This window comes from Anser cygnoides, chromosome 1 (genome assembly GCF_040182565.1).
Source record: "Anser cygnoides isolate HZ-2024a breed goose chromosome 1, Taihu_goose_T2T_genome, whole genome shotgun sequence".
Lineage (NCBI taxonomy): Eukaryota > Metazoa > Chordata > Aves > Anseriformes > Anatidae > Anser > Anser cygnoides.
The window spans coordinates 77,251,810-77,273,070 of NC_089873.1; the positions used below are offsets into that span (position 1 = coordinate 77,251,810).

The following is a 21,261-nucleotide window of genomic DNA, read 5'->3' on the forward strand; positions in this document are numbered from 1 at the left end:
GCATTGAGCTTTGTACTCCAAGCAACAGCAGGGTGGGGTGGACATTTTATCATCCTCTTGTTCTATCCAGGACAAAGAGCACAACAAATTTACCTGTATTTTAGATTTCATGATATATTTTTATGTCTAATGCTCGTGGATAACATCCATTGCAAAATGAAAGTTTTTTAGACTCAGGGATTGCCAGTCTCTGTGCATGTTTTCCATGAGCTGGCACTTAGAAGAGCCTTGATCTGTGTGCAGCTGTGCTCTCACACCTGTGTAAATCTACGAGTCATCTCACTGAAATTATTGCAGTTGCTCTAGACTTGTGCCACCATAGCTGGAAGAAGGAAGTAGTTAAGTTCGTTTTGAAATTCTTCAATGTACAGCAAACTCTCTGCCCTACCAGCCCTCACAGACAGAGGCATATGTACATAAATGCAGGTGGAGTTCATAAAACAAACTGCCTGACCAAGCATATCCGCCCAGATAAAAGCCAGATGCTTGGGAAGGAAACCCTTTTCCTGCCAATGTGGCCTCAAAGACGGCTTGTGTATGGTCAGCCTCAGCTGTGTTGCCATGACCAAAAATAGTGTTTTGGGGAGTATTTACAGGGATGAATACACACACACACTTTTTTTTTCCTTGGAAGTTTACTACAGATGCTGCTAAGCTTTGAATTTTCTAATTTAAAAAGTCCCACATGTGTCAATGTCATATGAACTGTGATGTTTTTCCTGGTATCCTGTTTCATAGTTGAAGCTTCTGGGGAAGCCCTGAGAGTGTCAGTTGCTGTGTGTGCAGAGGCTGCCTCTGCATTTACAGGCATGCAATTGAAAATATGAAATTAGGCCTCAGAGAAGAGTAACTTTTGCTTGAGCAGCATGCTGTCCTCAGAAGACATGCAGTTCACACCCTTCTTAGGCTCTTGGAAAAGTCCCCACATCCTGTCCCACAAACCTAGACTAGATCAGGGACAACACCACACTTCAACTCCTCCCTTCCCTGAACTGCTCTCACTGTCCTGACTGCAGCAGCATCTCTCAGTGCCACAGTAAGGAGTTCTGCCATATCTTCTGAATTACATAATGAGCCTCATAATTATTTAACTTAAAGGGAAGCACAAAGAATTTCAACTGAAGAACTTAATATGGGGAACTCAGCAATTCCTGTGATATTGTGATGGAAGAGGTTTACAAACTGTGTGGCCCTGTGGCCTAACTGTGCTGGCAACTTATCAGGAGCCTCTGAAACCAGTCTGGTCATCCTTCTAAAGGAACAGCACACACAGGCAGCACATTGAAAAAAAAAAAGTGCAGACAAATCCAAATCCTTTTGTTTGTGCTCCCAGCAGGATGGACATAAGCCAACTTTGATCCAAAACCTTCGGAGCTGTGGTTATGATAAGCAAATTTATTGGTTATGACATGGTGCTGTGCTGACTTGGCAGGGTGGCTTCCAGGAGGGAACTGGCTTAGGTTCATCTAGCCCAAGGAGCAGGCACTACATGCTCAGCTCTTGTCTGCTCCTGCCCATGGTGACATACAGGAGAGAATCAGAGTTATAGATTTCAGCCAAAAGCTGCCACAGCCTTGCAGCTTTGGTAGCCTAAAGGTATGTAAAGATCTCATCACTGATAGGGATTTGCTCGGGTGGCAGGATGTGACAAATAGACAACTCAACATGCAAACACATTAGACAGCATAAGCCTATTGCTCAGAGCTGAAGATAGCTTTGTTGGCTCTATTGTGATGTAGTACTGCTCAGCCAGGACTGTATCTAATTTAAAATGAGGAATAGGTTGGGAGGTTATCGCTCTGGCAATGATATGACTTGTCCCCATATAAGATCATGCTGTCATTTATGTATTTATTTAATAGACAAAGAAGTCAATATATACTTGAAAGATTACTAAAGATTTTTTCTTACAGAACTGAGACAACAGCCTTCCAACTGTCTTCTGAAGTATCAGTTGCAAGCTCAATCACTCCATGCTCCACAGTAGATGTGTCAATGTATTCTTCAGACATGTCCTTTGTGGACTTGTCTCATTCTGCGTCTGTCACAGGGGCCACAGAGTCATCCAGTTCAGCACAATCTTATGGCCTAGCCTACACTTTGCAAAGCAGAATCATAGGTAAGCATCGGAAGGTTTGTCTGCCATGTACAGTTGAAGAGAGTCCATTATATGCACACAGTATGAAAATATAACCCTTTAGCTTGAGAGGAGGCTTTGATGATGCTTCAGTTTATGGAAGAGAGCAGCCAACATCCTACTTCATATCCCACCCTCTAGCTGGGACTGATCATATCTCCAAATACGCAAGTGGGAGGTGGGCACTCAGGCGGTAGAAAGTATTCCAGTTTTATCTGAGCTTGTGTTTCACAATGTTTATGGCTACAATAAGGACCCCACATTTAAAAAGAACCTTATGTTTTCACCCTATATTGCAGTAGGCTTAGCTTTCCTCTGCAGAAAAAACTGTAACTTACTCCAAGCAGTGTGTTGATGCTTAGAGGAGGTTTGTGGAAAGATGTGTGTACATGTTCTTGGAGCAGTGATTGGCCCAGAATAAGCTACTGAACAGTGAGCATCCAGCTCTTCCCTGTTACAGGGATTTTGATTGTTTCCAAATCACAACCAGGGCTGAGAGCAGCCCTGATGCCAGCAGAGGTTCTGTGCCCTCTGCATCCCTCTCCATGTCATTTTCCCCCCAGCACTGCCGCGTGGGACAGAGGGGAGCTAAGTGACACAGGCTGTCTTGCAGCAAGGTGCTGTTAATGGGGCAAAGGCCCTGGCTTTGCATCTGGCCGCAGACTCTTTTTGATTCTCATAGAAAGTCATGGCAAGTCAGAGAAGAAACTGTGCAGTTGGGTGGGAATATGTGTGAGTGCTGCTCTGTGCAAGGGACATTCATGAGAGAAGGGGGACAAACCTCTGTTACATACGTCTGTGGTGAAGCAGAGCATATTTATCCCCAGAGATTTTAAAATGCTCTCTAGTTACTTTGACATAGACCAGAACAATGATGCCAGCAGTAGTAGGGGAGTTGGTCAACATCCTGCAAAAAGGGGGCTGTAACACAGCTCGTGAAATGCAGTTTTGACTAGCATTTCTAGTCAGTGGGCAATTCTGATATTTTGGCATTTGTTTCAGTGATAAACATAGAAACAAACATTTTGGGGGAAACCAAAAGGATTTTTTATTATTGTGATACCTGGTTACTGGTATGTGTGTGTATGCACACATTTTGCTAACATTAATAACTTTGGAATATATGCTACCAATTTCTCCCTCCCAGGTTGGCATGGGGATCCTCCTCAAGGTTGAGGTCTTATGGGTTTCCTGAAAATTGACAGGCAGGCATGAGACTGAAGAAAAGGTTGAGATGTCCTCTCCTTCACATTTATTAGCCATCAGAGAACCCACATGATGCCAGGGCAGGGGGATGGGGAAGGGGAATGAAGAGAAAAAGTCATTAGAAACCAGGCTTCATTAATTCAGCTGCTCAGGGAACAGCATGTTCGGAAAGGTCGAGATGTTTCATTTGACCTAAACAAAATGCTTGGACATTCTTCAGTTGAAATGTTTCATTCCTGCCTATTGAACCAAATCAAAACACTTAGCTTTGGTGAAGCACTGTAATGAAGAGCTTGGGAGGGAGCAGCTGCAGCTCATTCTGGCTGCACTTGTCAGCCCTGTGGTTGGGAGAAGGTGGCATTCCTTTTCAAAAGGTGCAATGCTGATTGTCTCCAAAGTATTGATGAATTATGATGGATTTCACCCCAAATATTAACATACAGTGACAGATCCCAGTTTGAGTCCTGCCTGCTGTCTGAAAGGAGTGCATGTCTCCTGCCATAAGCAGATGTATGGGGGAAAAAAAAAAAAAAAAGGTGTGAAAATGTTTTATTAGCCTGGTCTTCTAGGGAATAGAGGCTAAAGTGACCTTCATCCATGTGTGCATGCGTGTGGGCATTTGTCTGTCCTCCCAGCTGTATCTTAACTTACTGATCCACTTCAAACAAATTTGAGCATGTTATGTGTTAGCGTTCCTTCGGTCCCTCTTGCTGAAGCTCTTATACAAACAATACAGGGTATGTATATGGAAAGTGGTGGCTTCTGTTGTTCCTCCCTTTGCAGCATGAGCTAGCCACCAGGTTCAGATCCTTCCTTCCTATTCTTGTGTGTCAGTGAGCAGTGATGCGTGTTAGGCAGTGGGGTTTGCTGACAGACTCCTTCTCCCTCCACACTATTGCCTGGAAGTTAATTCAACCCCCTCGGTGGAAAACTGGGATTAAAATCCTTACCCTGATTTGGATAGAGTGTGTTTGAATTCAGTGTCTCCTCTCTCTTAGGAGAGCTTTCTAACCACTCCATTGCAAATTCTGGGACATGGATATCCCCTGCTCGGCAATGCAGGCATGACACAGCACAATGGCACAAAAAAAAAAAATAAAAGGAGGAAGAGGTCAGGACTTCACTAGTCTGCAGGACAGAGCTGGTGCCCCAGGGTGAGCTGCTTAGGGCAGCTTGAAGACTGATGGAGCTGGGGTTTCCTGAAGTTCAGGGTGCCACAGGAGAGCAGACTTTGCCCAAGAGAGGCTCTCCTGGAGCCTTCCACTACAGCATTTTTCGCTGCTGAGTGTTTATGGAGCGCTACCACAGTTTATACAGAAGTTTCCAAAAGAGCATAAGCGACTTAGTCATTTGATCCCACTGAATTTCATTGGTGTCAGCCCTGCCCCCAGCTCCCCAAAAGCCCCCTTTTAATGGTGCCACATCCTAGCAACAGCAAAAGCAACTGTCAGTCTGATCTCAGAAACAGACTGGCTTGTTGACACATCAGTGAAAAGCAGCTTCAACACAGTCTGCTGCCCTTGTGGCTGCCAGTTCAGCTACCGCTCTGAATGTTTGATTTAGCAAAGACTCCAGCCCAAAGCAACAAAGCCCAGCATTTCTAGTTCCCAGCTTCAAGAGCTCATTGCCCCTTGTGCTATTTGTCTCCCACTAAATGCCCAAATGCCATACTTTAATGTTTCCTAGTTCGGTTCATCCTCAACCAAAGTCACACTCTGTTAAACTGTATGCCAGCTGTAGCTTTCTCTTTAGACTGCTAATGTTGTAGCATTTCACCTCGTTATTACTCCAGTGCTGTTATGCTTGGCTGCCACTAACTGCTCATTTGCCACAGATAGGTGAACCAGCACCGCTGTCCCAGGGCTGGAGCTGTGCTCCCCTGGGTGTCCCAAAGGAAGGGATTACAAATGGCACTGGAAGAGTGTCTGATGCTGTGCCACTGCCATGCTACGGAGAAATGCAGAGGGAGAAGGGACTACAGCATTTCAAACACCTTGGGTTCTTGTAACACAGAGAAAAACTCATATGGAAAAAAGTAATGATGTCTGTGCAGTTAGAGACAACACTCGCAGTGAGCTGGTGAAGCTGATCTGCATTGCAGGGATGCTGTCTGACCCAGACACTTGGCCAAGCAAACTTGGTTTGTGCCCCAGTCATTTCAGAGCTAAGATGAGCTCAGGGACTGCTCTTCCCCCAACAATCAATGCTATCACTGCCCCACCATATTTTGTTAGCTAGGTTGCCTGCTGGAGTGAGTCTGATATAGTAAGATAAAACCTTGAAGGAAATCTCAAATGCACGGTCAGAGAAACAGGCACTGAAAAGCATTTAGTTTGTTGGGGAGACACTGGTGTGGGATGTGAGAGGAGTTCTCTTGGTAAAGGTTTGTTGTGCATGCTCCCTCTCTGGTTCTCCCTGCCTTTGCCAGGGTGGGGAGTCCCTCATAGTCCCTCTTGGACACTTATATTTGAAAAGAGGAACATAAAGGGGATTAAGGGATGTTATCACTTTCATTTTGTAATTGGAAGGGAGCCTCTATATATTCATTATCCGCTCACAGCTGATGCTTTGCCATCCTGCAGCACTGAAATTGAAGGATGACAATTGTATCACTGATGGCAAAATTTATTGCTTTTTTTGTTACTCAAGGTAATTCCAATGAGGTAATAAATCTACATGTCAGTAACAAAATATTCAGTTTACCAGCTGAGCTCTATTTTATAGCCATATCACACAGTATCACAGTATCACAGATTTCTAGGTTGGAAGAGACCTCAAGATCATCGAGTCCAACCTCCGACCTAACACTAAGTACTCCACTAAACCATATCGCTAAGCTCTACATCTAAACGTCTTTTAAAGACCTCCAGGGATGGTGACTCCACCACCTCCCTGGGCAGCCCATTCCAATGCTTAATAACCCTTTCGGTAAAGAAGTACTTCCTAACATCCAACCTAAAACTCCCCTGTCGCAACTTTCGCCCATTCCCCCTCGTCCTGTCACCAGGCACGTAGGAGAACAGACCAACCCCCACCTCTTTACAGCCTCCTTTAAGGTAACTGTAGAGAGCGATGAGGTCGCCCCTGAGCCTCCTCTTCTCCAGGCTGAACAAGCCCAGCTCCCTCAGCCGCTCCTCGTAAGACTTGTTCTCCAGACCCCTCACCAGCTTGGTCGCCCTTCTCTGGACTCGCTCGAGCATGTCCATGTCCTTCCATAGGTTTAAGGATTTGAAAGGAGTGTTTTCTAAGCACCACTTTGCAATTAGAGGCAAAGGGGAAATAAAATGTTCCATATTTGTTACCAAAAAAAGAGAAGAATTCAGTCTCATAATTTGTTTTTTTTTGTTAATGTTGCATAACACAGTGTCTTTGTCTCTTGCTTGCTCATCAGCTCAGCTCAGAGATGGTACTGAAATACCAGACTGGGAGCCTGCTCCACCAAGAAACCTTAGCCTACCATTGACAGTGTCACGACAGCGCCAGGATTATTTCAGCCCTTTGCCTATTGACTCAGGGAAGATTGCCCAGAACCTCAGATGCATAAAGACTCATGGAAGGACCTGTTCTGCTTATGAGGACTACTACCAGAACTCTGCATCCAGGTACAGGCACAGCTGAGGCCTTTCCTTTGGTTTATTTTTGTAGGGAAGAGATGGTGTTTTGTGCAGTATCTCATTTAGAATGACTGTGAAACGCCAGCAAACCCTTGACAAGAGGCTGAGTACCCTTTAACAAGAGTTATTATCCAGGAGGGTACTGGAGAACCTTAGGGGCTTTGAACTGTAAGGATCATACTTACTGCTTTAGGCACAACTGCCCTCAAATTGGACTTAATCCTCAGAAAAGGATTAATCACACATCATTAACTATATCCCTTTCAATGTTTGCTAACTTATTCTGCCCAGGGCTGCAAAGACACCTTGTGAATGCAGCCCAGAAAAGGAGCAGAAATACTGTATCTCATGGGTGGTTTGGCCTTGTCTTCAACTGATCCCACCCAGTTTTGAATCCAAGAGTAGAACCGATATTGCAGGGGTTTTTAGAGGGTCTCACCTGCATGAAGTTATATGAGGCAGTGACAGGCAGCCAGAGAAATGAACTGGGCTGTATGTAGTTTACATCAACCTAGAAAACCCACTGAAAAATAAAGTATTGTCTCCTGGAGAAGATAGTGATCCCAAAAAGGCATTTGCCATCTTTAACTTGGCTTCATGTATACTACGGGTTGGGAAAGACCTATCAAAACAGATCCTCAGCTGGTTTCAATTATCTTAGATTGTCTCCCTCAGAGAAGTGGCAAAGCTGGTTTCAATTATCTTAGATCTGTCTCCCTCAGAGAAGTGGCAACAACTAACAACTCCAGTTTTAAGGCTAACTCCTATGTAGACACTGTCTCCTACAGACTGTTTCCTGACACGTTGTTCAGTGGATAGGCCTGCACTTGCTTATTGCTAAGTTTGCTTTCACAATACTCAACATCATTTCTCCTTTTCTAATGTTATTTCATTGGTGATAGTTCAGCCACATAAAACCTTTGCCTTTTTGCTATTTTCCACCCATATGCCATACCCATTCTGTTATCACATGACCCCATGATTATCTGTTGAATACAAGCATTTTAGCTCTTTTATTCTTTCCTGAAGTTACCCCCAGTATCCCTCACCATTATACTGTTCTATGATTCCTTCTTAATTAACAGCATTTTTTTGGTCATGAGAAGTTCTAAAATGAACCAAATGCATATTATTTTGGTCTTATTCCAGCCTAAATCTAAAGTTTCTAGCACAGTAATGCTCAAAAACAAGCCAAAGCATCATCGGTGAGTTTGCATATGTGGTGCCTCAGGCCAAGACACGAGGGGTGGATGAACTTTGTGTTGCCTGTCTTGGAAGTGGGAGAACTCTGTCTACCTGCATTTACTCCCGACACAAGATAGGAGCAATTAGGAGGAATTTTCTTGTAGTCAATGAAGCTGCACTGGTGCATGTGAACATAAGGACCAGTATTTCTACTTTGCCTTCTGCCTTCTCCACAGCTGCACAAAAGGAATCTTCCACTTTGTGCTCCCTACTCTGCATGGACAGTGCCATAAAATTGTAACAGCCTTTTTTCTTCTGTCAGATTACAAATGCATCATTGGCTTCCTCCTAGCTTTCAGCATTATTGCTCTCCATACGTCTCTCTCCTGGTGAATGTTATTTCCTCTCTGATGAATTAGTTCACCATTTTCCAAGAGCTGCATCTCACTTATTTCCTGACCATACTTCTAAGCCCTCCAGGGCTCTTTGTATTATTTCTCTTGTCCTCATTTGTGTTCCCCTACCCTCTCCTCTCACCTTAATGTTATCTACATCTTTTATTAACCAGCTGTTTTATTCCCCCTTCCACATCACAAGTGGAGATGCTCCATGAAATGAGAACTACCTGTCATCCCTATAGGGAACATATGAGACACAACCCGCTTGTCTGTTATTATTCCTTGTTTACAGTCTTTCAGATGGCTCCTGTGACAGTATTTATATCTAAGCCAGTGGGAGATAATATTTGAGAGGCACTTTATCAAACGCTTTCCTGAGTCCCAGCTCTTTGATGCCTGCTGCTCTCCCTGCTCTCACCCATTTTGAAATTCTGTGGACTTTGTATTCATTTTTCTCATGGACTTAGTCTTTGTAAACCCGCTCCATGCAAATGTTTCCATAAAGAGATCTGTGTAACTCTTAAGACATTACAGGGAGAGCCATGAAAAGATACCTTTGAAAGACAGAAAAAAAGCCACAGTTGTGATCAGAGCTCTAAAGCTGTTTCCAAATAACAAGTTATACCATACTGTTTGGCTGTGCTTGGGGAGAATAACTCTAAATAAATATTGAAAGATAAAAGAGATTGCCTTCCCCTTTATGCATTTCTTTGTATTGCATGAACTGTTTTCCAGTGGGGATTGAATCACATCTTGTCTCATACAGAAAGCAAGAGAAGTCATTAGCTCTGCTAATTGTTTAAGATAAAAAAGCAACGACAGTTTGCTTTGCGTGTGGTTAAACTTGTTAAATGCACAAATTAAGCAATTCTTTTAATTCTCATTTGATTCATTATTCCTTCATGCCAGCACACTAACACTTTTTTTACTCTGCTCACTTTGTGTTAGCATGAACACAGTGTGAACACAATTTAGTAATACGTCTATAAAGAGTTGATGAATAGTATGTCTAGATCTGATTTGTAGTGAAGCCACAGTATGAGCATACACAAACTCAGTAGAAATTTATGGATTGGGCCAACAAGGATATTTTGGTGTTATTGTTTACCATCAAGTTTAATTTATATTAATTTGCTTTTCAGATTATTTGAAAATGATGAAATCACCTTGAAGATTGTATGTTTAATTAGATTGTTAACTAATATCTTACTGAGAAATGTAGGGTTGCTGAGAAACCAGGATTTTCAGCTGCATCAGGATTTGCTGCATCAGGATTTTCAGCTATCAGTAGTGTGCAAGGAGAGTGACAGTATTCTCACACGTCTTGGCACTGATGCTTGGAGACAGCCACAGTGTGTTGTTCAGTGTTGCCCTAACCTCTCCCTGACTTTCGTACCTGAGCAGTGTGAAAGACGGTATATTTTGGCGGTGACCATTTTGCAGAAAATAATAGAAGTGGATGCTGATACTTGAAATTTTGTGCATGGGTATTGAAAATGATCAACATGTTGCACTAAGTGAATGTGCTACGTACTGAGGATGAGCTCAGTGAACACCCTGGCCTGTAAAGCATTCTGGATCTCAGCTGAGCCCTGGCATTCCAGGCCTACAGCTAGTATGTATGCAACGTTTCCCAGCCTTCAGCAAAGAAAGATCTGAGCCTTCTGCCAGGACTTTTTCAGTCATATTCTTCTAGTATAAAATCTATTGGCATACAAACAAACAGATTTGCACTTCTGGAGATAAGCTTTTCCCAACATACTAAGTGCATCAATCTGTAACTTTCTTGAAGACTTAGGAACTTAGAAAGACTTTAATTCTTGGCATATTTCAGGGCTTAAAATGTCCTGTTGCTACCTCTACCACATAAGAGAGGACCAGTTCAACTGGCATCCTAATGGCAGGTCACAGGTGTATGGCTGATGCACACTGTGCTACCAAGAGCACTGACATTTTTTCTCCCCTTCGCAATGTGCAGCATTGTGTATATTATAGAAAATTTTGGATTCTTTTCCAACAGACCATATTAGCACACTGCAGAGGTAAGTACAGCATCACTGCACGCTGACCTCTCCTCCATGCACTTAAGCATTTTAGCTCCAGTCCCCAAGGAGTTGGTCCAGTATTTTGAAAGGTAAACTAGCTTGCTTAAAAAAAAGCTTTAAAGTCTTCAGTGAACATCTCCTTAGAGTTGTTATTCCTTCAGTAAAACTAACAAAAGTCTGTTGCCATTCAGGGAATAGCTGGCTGTACAAGTCCTTAGAGAAGTCCTTGACATCTCAGTTTCCCCACTGTCTCTCTCCTTCTTGTTACATATAGGGCTTTTGCATGGGACTAAAAGCCACAGGTACACACAGAGAGAGTGCAAAAATGAAATGGGTTTGGAGAAAAAAATTCCAAAGGTGCCTTCCTATCCTGTGCCCATCATAGGTATTGTCCTGAGGCACTGCTGGAGTTCTAGGACTATAATGATGTAGAGATCGACTGTGGATTTAAGTCACAGCATTTTACATCTGCTTTGTGCATGTGTAAATGATGACTTACAACCAGATCATGAAGGATCGGTCTCTGCACCAGCAGTTAGCAATGTTCTTGAGCACAGCTGGCCATCCCTTCAGTTGCACTGACACGATGGCTTGCAGAGACTGCCAAAAAGTCTCCGAATAAAATAATGGGGGGGGGGTCTGAATGTGAGCAGTTTTTCCGCCTGGTTTTGCTGCCAAAACCCCTCTGAGGCTCTGTGTCTCTGGGAAGCTGTCTCCAAGTCTCTCCTTGCTGACATGAAGCACTAATAGTCCAGGACTGAGCGGGAAGAGGGACGCACTGGAGTTCCCAAAGTTTGCAGGAAGGGAGAGAAGAGGCAGCGAAGTGTTTTGCTCACGTGTGTCCTCTCTAGCCGTAGAGGGGGCAGCTCCCCGTCAGACTCCACTCTCAAATCTATCAATGCCAGCAGCAGCCTGGAGGCAGCCTGGCTGTCATGAACAAGTGAGACTCAATGCTGCAGTGCACAGCTGAATTATTTGGGGTGGGTGGGCAGAATTTGTCACACTGTCAGTGAGGATTTTGCTATGTTAAGCAAGCACATAAACTGTCTGGGGTGTTGTATCAACCTTTACTCTACACACAGACATCTGTGACTTAAACTTACTGGAAGAAGACAAATACTGCAAGGGAAAAAGCATTACACACACAAAAGACAAAGAAAAGACACTGCACCAATGCTAAGTAATCAAATTAATTGCAGTGGATGCTGCATGAAAAGCTGAACGATTCTTAGACTTCGCTCACAACCTGTCTAATGAGACCTATGGTGAGTATTACAGACTGGGACTGAGTGTTTAAATGCACTTTCTTGACATGTGCACTACTAAAAGGAACAGTCAAGTAATAAATATGTTTTCCAGTGCTTAAGGGAGATTTGAGTGTTCCCCTGCTCATGCAAGAAGTCCCTGGTCTTACTGCAGATGCAAAACAGACCCCGCTTTGCTGCAATTCTGAAACAACAGGTGGACGGAATCTCAGTCTTGTAGCACGGAGCCTCCCTGAGTTTACAATAATGAGTTAATAATGGAGGTCTGTCTTTCTCCAGGAACGTAAAAACAATGAGAGGCAGGAGGAGAAAAGTATACTGATGAACAGGAGGAATTTTCTAAACTTACAAAGGGAGTCAGCTACACAACTCCCAGTAATCATAATAGGCTAAATACACAAGACAGCCTTGAAGCTTGTAGTCTATATAGATTTAGGAAAAAAAAAAAAAAAAAAAAAGCAAATGGTACACTGATGGCTTTTTTGCCCCACAAAGAATCTTTTAGTTTCTGATGGTAACAGATGCTACCTAAGAGTGAAAGATAAATAGAATATACTAATTTCAGTTCATTTTTTTTTTAATCAGTTGAAAAGCATGGCATAAAAGATAAGATGGCAGTTCTGTAAGTATTCTGCCTGTGGTATGTTTATTTACCATTAATTACTGACATCTAGCCTAGTTGTTGGAAACATACGTATTTTTTCAACTAAGCAATGCTTTTACACTTTCAGATCTATTTCTGTTCTTTCAGTGCTGTGGGAAATGTGAAAATTGCTGAAGTTGATCCAGATGGTCATTTTATAAAGATCCTGAACTGTGCCCCTGAAAAAGAGGAAAACATTGGGAATTATGTCTTGAAGCAGGACATCCAAGGTCAGCCAGTGGCTGAACTTTGCTTTCCCCCTGAGACCAGGATGGGAGCCAACTCCACTGTCACGGTGAGTGGGGGGAACCTGAGTGTCTTTCTTCAGTCTCTGCCTAGCAGACTAGGGTTCACTCTTAGCCTAGCAGTACAGAATCAAACTTTTAATCAAATCAATCAAATACAAAATTTGTATTTTCAGAAGGGCTAACACTCATAAATAATGATGAATTCAGAAGGAGCAAATAGTGTCCACCACCAATACAAGCCTGGCGTTTTCATGACGTATCCATCATTTTGTATTGCCCAGCAACGGAAAGTTATCCTGAAAAGTTCTTGTTTGATATGTTCCTGTTTCCAACCATTACTCCCATATATCTCCCCATACTGTCAGATTATTGTCAGTTGCGTCAGTGTTTGCTAACTGAGAAGATGAACCGAAGGGTTGAATTGGAAAACTACAATTAATAGAACTGGAAAGAAAATGAGTCTTACACATTGCTACTGATGCCATGCATCCCACATGCCATTACTATGGTTTTGTGCATACTCTGAGATGTTGCTGTAGTAGGATTTCAACTGAGAACTTTTTAAAAAGTGATATTACTTTTTAGTCTGTGCCCACTATCTGAGGACAGCTGTTTTCCAGCAGAGAAAGCCATAAAGCAGCAATGAGATATTGTTCCTGGCTTTGCCTTGTGTGACTTTAGGCAAAACAATGACACTCCGTGCCTTAACTTCCCACTCTATAAAATGATGTGCTTTCCTTTGATGTCATGCCAGAGCTATATGTTAAAAACTCAGTGCATGGGCTGCTGCTTTTCAAAAATGACTTCTCCTCCAGAGAGTTAGATGTAGCTTTTTGCCAACTTGAATAAGAGATAGAGAGGTAGGTAGAACCTACAATGCCAACAGTCAAATGGTTGGGGTTGTTCAACCGGGAGAAGAGAAGGCTCCGTTGAGACTTTATTGCAGCCTTTCAATACTTAAAGGGGGCTTATAAGACAGATGGGGAGAGGCTTTTTACTAGGGTCTTTAGTGGTAGGGATAATGGTTTTAAACTAAAAGAGGGTAGATTTAGATTAGATACAAGGAAGAAGTATTTCACAGTGAGGGTGGTGGGGCACTGGAGCAAGCTGCCCAGAGAAGCTGTGGACGCCCCATCCCTGGAGGTGTTCAAGGCCAGGCTGGATGGGGCTTTGGGCAACCTGGTCTGGTGGGAGGTGTCCCTGCCCATGGCAGGGGGGTTGGAACCAGATGGTCTTTAAAAGGAAGCTAATGATGTGCTTTCCTTTGATGTCAAGCCAGAACTATATGTTAAAAAAAAATCAGTTAAATATTCAGATGATTTTATAATTCTATAATTCTGTGATCCATGGTAATGAAAAAGGGTCGGACGTGAATTAAACCAAAGCTGGTTTTGGAACTGACCAAAACTCAGTTGTAGCTGTAGCTAAGGAGTATCTGCCAGTATCTGCAGCCAGCCTCCTGTAACCTCTGGGATGAAAATACCAAGTACTGTACCCACACTCAGAGCAGACACAGCCTTTCCAGAACTGGCTGCCTGTCTGGCTGCAAGACGCTTTGAAGAGCTCTCCAGAAATTTCAGTTAACTGGTTCTGAAGCACCAACCATCAAAAAAGAAGTGGTCCTTTCTGAAATGCTGTGATCAGTACTAAGGTCATTTACATGGTTACTATTCCCTTTATCGCTAAATGGCTTTTGGGTGGACAACTGCCTGAGGTAGAAGGTTCACCACAGCTGCTGTTTCAGCAAATGGAAGCAGAAGTTTTCTGCTGGTTTATTAATTTCAAAGGTTCTATTCAAGTTGCCAACTCTTGCATCTAAAATTCATTTACAATAGCATCTGTGCCAGAGAGCCAGCTATGCAGGACTTCCAGGCCCCAGCTCTCTGTGAGAGCAACAGATGAACCAAGGCGAAATGTTCAAGTTAGATGCCAGAGTAGATGGTTGGAGTATAGCCCGAAGCCTCTTTTACCACCAGTGCTTATTTTCTTTTTTGACGTGAAAATTGAGGCCTCACAGAATACAAGAAGTCCACGTTCATCACCAAGTTCAGGGCAGCCCTGCATGAGCTCTCCTACAAGAAAGCTGGAAATGCAAGCTGGCAGGAGCTCAGAAGAGCCACAGTCACTGCTGTCTTCTGGTGTATGTCTGAAAAAGCCACAAATATACTTTGACAGAGTGCCGTATGATGAGCACTTTTGGAAGAGAGCTTTTTTTTTTTTTCCCCAAGGTATTTTTCCTTTAAAATTGAACGAGAATTGTTTTGGCTCCCAGGAAGAGGTTGGAGCCATTTTCTCACAGATGGCAAATGCCAAATCCTTTAGGAATAACACTTGCAAAAGCATGTTGTGGTTGTCTTATATAAGAGAAATGCTTTCGTAACAGGTCCTTTTGCTGCTGTGCTTGTGATAAAGGTCACAGATAATTGTGTTCAATTTATAAAGCACAGCATTGTTAAACCTTTTGTATGAGGATAAAAGTACAAAAAACTTCTAGTCCCCAGCTGAGACTGCTTCTCCCTGAACAGAGGGAATCCAGAATCAAGCGGAGACTAGAATTTTAAAGCTGATATCACAGATTTCTTCAAATGCCCCTGGTAATTTAGCAAATAAAAGAAACTGCCTATTTTTAATCTTACTCTCAGCAAGCCAGACCAAAAAGTCCTGGATTTACTATCATACCTTGAAAACTGTGCTTTTGTTAATCTCTGTTAATCCACAGGAGAGGTACTTGAAAATAATCACTATAACTAAGCTGCAAGTCTTGAAATACAGTTCTTTCAGCTTTGATTTCACAGATCAAATGGTGACCAGCATTACAGAAATCAAAAAGGAAAAGGAAAACCTGATGTTTTTACTGAGTCCCAGCATTATATAAATATCCAGGAGCCATTTTGACTTTAAAGTGCTGACTGTTTGATCTTTGCAGGTTTGGGCAGCAGATGCTAAAGTGCTTCACAGACCTCCCTCAGATTTTCTTTGGAAGGGCCTGGAGACATTTGGGACAAGCCTCAACTGTGCTACCTTTCTCTGTGACCCCAATGGTCAAGAGAGTGCCCTGAGCAAAGCCACTGTGTTCCCATACCCAGAAAGCTCTCTTGCTGGACTTCCTTCAGAAGTTTAGGGTGATTTTGTTTAACTCCTTGTAGAACTAAGTCCAAGCAATCCAAGTATAGAAAAGCTGTGATTTCTGTTAACTTCTCTTCAGTATGGATGATAATTAATAGGATCTGAAGGACTGAAGAAAGCAGTAGATTGATGACACACTTGTTGAATGAAGGGCTAAAATCCTCACAACAGTTAAAGCCAAAGCTACAAATATGCAATTTGCCGGCCTATCCTCTGCCACTGTACTTCAGCCATGAAAGATCCAGCTGTGCCAAGGGCTATTCACCCAATGGCTGCCCATGTCACTGGCATGTCAACTAGGTTGAATTTTTTTAGCCAAACTTCTGTTTACTTGGGAATGAGAAAGAGCCCAAGACCATTTTTTACCTGATAGTTGTCCAGTGGCAACTATGATTTTGGTCATTTTTATCTATAGAAACTTGAAGAGGTGACCAGAAGGAAAAGACCTGTGATTTTCATAAGCAGTGTAAGTTGTACAGCTTCCCCAAGGCAGCATAATTTACACCTTACAAACTAGTAAGTGTATGTTGACTTCTAGTATCACATTTTCATATTTACTTCTCTTTAAGCTCAGTTTGTCCATACTTGCTATTACATTGTCCATACAGCCAGGAAATCAGAGGGTGAAAGGGAAACGTGATCACCTCTGCCAGGATTGTTCCTAGCTGGGGTTTTCTGAGGTAGTTCTGGAAGACATTCAGTAATAGATACTCCACTGCGTCCCCCAACAATCTGCTTTAATGCCTTGCTCTCCATATGGTTAGAAAACCTTTCCTAGAGCCCAAACTGAACATCTTCGGTCTTGTTTTTAGTCCATTCCTTAGTGTCCTATCCACTGTGGCCATGGAGAAGAGATTGTTATTTCTTTCTTAACAGCCTTTGACAAACTTGCCAAGTTGTCATGTCCCCTTTTGCCTTCTTCGTCTGGCTCACTTAATTGGAGCAGTGGAATTTCAAGCCTCTTACATGATGATTCTACCCTAAGTATATTTAAAGACTGGAAATTGATTTCAAAGACCAAAGAAAAAAAATCTGGAATTTGATGCTTGTCATTACTATTTATCTTCCAAATGAAATATGATTCAGAAATACATTGGAGCACCTACCCCTTCCTGGTTTGTCTACAATAAACAATTATCTTGATGAAAAGATGCAGAATACAAATAAGCAGTGATATGTTTTTTTCAGGCTGTGTCTTGGTACACTCCTCTCTACTGGAACGGAAAGCAAGGATGGCTGACAAAAGAGGAAAGTGGAGACTTTGAGAATGTTGTTGTACCAACTTTCTCAACAGCAAAGCAAAAAGAAGAATGGGAGGAGAAACAGGAATTTACAGTAACTGATAAAGAGTGGAAGAGGGCTGACTCAGAACAAACAAGAAAAAAAGGACAAAGCTTCATTAAAAGGTATCTGACATTCATTGAGTGTACTTTGCAATTACAGTATTGTGCCAGACTAGCTTTGTAAGTGGATGCTTTTAAGTGAGCATCTTGTAAAGCAATTTTTAGAAGGTCTGGAATTTTGAAAATAAGGATTAACCTTAACCCCTTCAAACAGGTATCCAGGCAGCCCCAAATTCCTGATAGGAGTGCGTTCATTGTCAGTCAAGACTAAGTGAAAAGTAAAATTCAAGTAAAATTCTTCTTAAATTTTTAACAATTCAGGTTGAGCATTCAAGTCTCAGTCATGCACCCCTGAGCAGAGTCATTGGCTATTTTAAATAAGGAACACAGTTTTGGATTTTATTTTTTTTTTCTAAGTCCCCTCCAGAATGTTTGTTCCATGGACTTTAGAGCCAGGTTCACAACAGAAAAGCATGTGCAAAGGAGTGCATGTGCATGTGCAAAATTTTATATTTTAAAAATAAAGGATTAGCCAATCTGGATATATTTATATTTTACACAAAAAAAAAAAAAAAAAAAAAAAAGTGGGTGCCTCTTCTCATGTTGAAGTAATGGCTTTTCTCTAAATTTCTTTAGATTCTAGCTGGAGATGTTCAGAACGTTGAACAGTTTTCAACGTCAATTGGACTGGCTGTTCTTTACAAGCTTTGTTCTTAAAAATAGCTAAATCACTTTTGCTCAATCTCTCCAAAGAGACTAACTCAGAGGCAGGGAGAAATTATGTAAAAATTCAGTGCAAGGAGTTCAAGTCTGGCAGAATTATAAGCAATGGCAAATGGTAAATTATAATGTGATATGTCAAACAATATAGAAGTTGCAGTTCTTCCACCTACAACTAAATGCAGAATGTGGTAAATGTGTGCTGTTTGTTAAACAGATAGCATAAATTTAATGTATATGTGCAGTAAACACAGTAAATCTATGCAAAATGCAATCATAAATATGATAATTCAATACAATAAATAATGCAGTAATAAATACAATATGGATGAATTTTTAATATTCTGTACACATACTTGCATGTGACAAATGTGTGAAATATACACGGTAAAGTTAATTGAATTTCTCTTTACAGGGAAAAAAAGACCTTTGCATGCCTGTTTCCTAATCAGAGTGCCTGGTGCCAAAGTCCAGACTCTCCCACCCACCCTCACTTTTCTCTGGTTAGACCACTAACCCTGGGGAATGACGGCAGCAGCTTGTGCAGGCAGTCTCGGTGTCAGTCGTCAAGGCCTGACCCCGTGCCAGGTGAGTTCAGGAGCCAACACAGTATGGGCTGCAGCAGGCACAGTGGTGATGCAGTGGAGTTTCTGACACGAACTGTTGAGTACTTGAAATGCATATATCTTACTACCTGGATGTACCTCCATGCTCTATAGCAGTGCTCTCCAAACTGTTTTGACTGAGCACCCCTACCTGTAAAAAAACTTTGAGCACACATCCCCAGTATATGCATTTTTATTTATTTATAAATTATATGCATTTACTACTGTAATAATATGTATATTATAAAAACTACACAAAAATAGAAATTAAAAAAGGATGAGATAAAGATGAACAAAATGCTATATTTTAAGTATTTTAAATTTTTCTTTTATTTATTAATAGTACAAAAACATTTTCTTTCCATACCCCAATGGATTGTCTTGCACGCCCCCTGGAAGACCAGTGCTCTGTAGAGCTGCATATGTTGGGAAAATGGAGGGAGGCTATTGCTACTAATACTAATGTTTTTATAAAGTGAGACAAAATATTAGGAATCAACAAAAGAAAGAGACCCTTACATTGGCAGTGAATTGCTAATTAGGCAGTGGTGAGAAAGCTAGTGTTTAATTTGGGTGCTTCAAATCCAGAAAGCTGTTGACATACTGGAAATAGTTCAGGGGAGGATGACAAAGTGAGTGTCTGAGGAGATTGATTCATGAAGATTAAAAAGACCTAGATGTGTGTTTGACAAGCAAGGTGATCGTCATGCAGAGGGGCCCCAAGCTCCTCTGCAAGAGAGAAAACTCTTCGATCCAAGAAATAGAGCTGGAGGGAATATCAACAAGTGAAAAGCAGGGAGGCTTAAGTTGCATAGGTATGTAAAACGGAGATTTAATGATCTGTAGTGTAGTTTTCCAGTTGTGCTCATTGCTCCATTTAGCATTTTAAACCACTGACAAATTTCAAGTGCTCAGTTCCCATTAATTTTAAAGGAACTGGGTATCCAGCTCCTGAGGACAGCTTTGTGACACTTCTTTATTTAGTGAGCGTTTAGAACTAGGCCAGTCAAATTCTTTGAATGTACTAACAAGGTCAGTCTGTGACTGGTGTGGATAGGAGACCATGTAGTTGTCAGGAATTTTTGCCCATTTCTAGGAGTGCCAGCCTATGAAAAGCCTTTCAGCTTGAGCTAGGAAAGTGTTTATGCTTAGCTTTACCTGAATAATAACCATGCAGGAACATCCTTCTCAAATGCCAAATCCAGGGAAGGCAGATTAAGACCTGATGGAGTGAGTTCATGGTTTGTTTCCTGCTCTGTCGTAATGGTAGCATCATCTGTTTGAAAGATTTTTCCCGTTTCTTAAAACTTGATTTGGCTCTTTCTGTGTTGTTCTGATCTTCTGCAGAGCTGGGTCTCCCATATCTCCTCTGCTTGTTTCCCAGACAGGGAAAAGCTGGGAAGAAGTTGGCACTTGTCAGCTGGGGCTCCTGGTGGCATCAGAGGTTGTGTTCCAATACACAAATGCTGTGGACAAAGAGGAGACAGTCTGTAGAGCAAAACCCTTGGTGTTGAGGATCTGGCCTTCAATCTGGCCTTCACCCTATACATATTTTAAGGATGGTTTAGTTTGTCCCAACTCTAGGCTGGTCCAACAGACCATGAGGGGGCACCTACATCTGCACAGTGCAGGTCCTTTTTGGGTATGGAACTTCCCAGGCTGCTGTGACACCCACTCATGCTCACCACTGGACTGCTCAAAGTAGTTTCCATCTGAACACCCATTTGTAGCCAGAGTAATTGAGGTGCAGCTGCTCTGGAGAACATCTTGTGGCTTGGTTTCATTCAAGAGGAATCCAGCTCATGCACTCAGTACTGCTCCATGATGCAAACCTGAGTGCCATGGGCAGGGAGAGTGGCAACTCCACTGCAAGGGAACAGTCCTCTTCGGACCCAGAGCACAACATGCACACACAGGATGTCCCTCAGTGCTTCTCCTGGGAGCCAAAGGGAATTTGCTGACACAGCTGGGGTGAACTGCACACAGTCTTCTTTGCTGCATTCCTGTCTCTTGTCACATCCCTGCAGATGGAGGCCAGCGCTCTTGCCACAGGCTACATTTGGTTTCAGTTTTCAAGATTTTTTTTTCCTTGCAACCATTAAGGCTAAAACTATTCTCAGTAAAGCAAGCAACGTGAAACCAAAGCAAAACACCTCTTGAGACTATAATGCAATCATGTCCGCAGGCTGCAGGCATAGAGACAGGGCCTGCCCACTGATCTGTCTCCGGAGTGTGGGAACTCTGGAGGCAGAACTCAAGGCATGGTGGTCTGCCATGCATTAAATGTGTCTGATTTTCTGTAGGTAATCTCATGCAACTTGCATACCCTTAGTCTCTGTTTCTCAGATCTTTGCAAAAGATAATTCAGTTCTATTTACTTATGGTTCATTTGCAGTTCTTTTCACTACTGAATTATGAAATTATTCCTCTTAATACTGACAGGAAAGTTAATAATATCCAAGATATCAGATTAAAAATTAAATATGAGTACAACCATTATTTTCCTCTGATAAATATTCATGTGTAGTACATATTACTGCAGGATTTTTCCATAAATGAATATAGAGAGAGATGTAGGCATCATCCTTATTTTATTACAAAGCAAAAGTTACAAGATCTTTAGGCAGATTTATATGTGTACTTAGACATTATTAATGATGGTGGCAGAATGATGATTTTCAAATATATGATGGAATGATGTTTTTGAATATACGACTACTTTATTA

At 42.0% G+C, this 21,261-nt stretch overlaps 1 protein-coding gene across 14 annotated transcripts in view; it reads left to right on the forward strand.

Annotated features, from left to right (window-relative positions):
• Nucleotides 1–21,261, forward strand: part of LMNTD1 (lamin tail domain containing 1) — a 207,979-nt gene that overhangs the window by 155,510 nt on the left and 31,208 nt on the right. For 12 of the 14 annotated variants that reach the window (XR_007159469.2, XR_007159470.2, XM_067000536.1 and 9 more), the window contains 5 exons: nucleotides 1,914–2,119; nucleotides 6,735–6,945; nucleotides 12,602–12,788; nucleotides 17,056–17,273; nucleotides 18,346–18,518. Coding sequence is in view for 12 of the 14 variants with exons in the window: in XM_048052248.2 (XP_047908205.2) it covers nucleotides 1,914–2,119; nucleotides 6,735–6,945; nucleotides 12,602–12,788; nucleotides 17,056–17,273; nucleotides 18,346–18,518 (995 nt within the window). In the remaining 2 variants the exon portion in view is untranslated. The remainder of the gene's footprint in view (nucleotides 1–1,913; nucleotides 2,120–6,734; nucleotides 6,946–12,601; nucleotides 12,789–17,055; nucleotides 17,274–18,345; nucleotides 18,519–21,261) is intronic. The other 2 variants (XM_067000517.1, XM_067000525.1) reach the window with 1 other exon arrangement.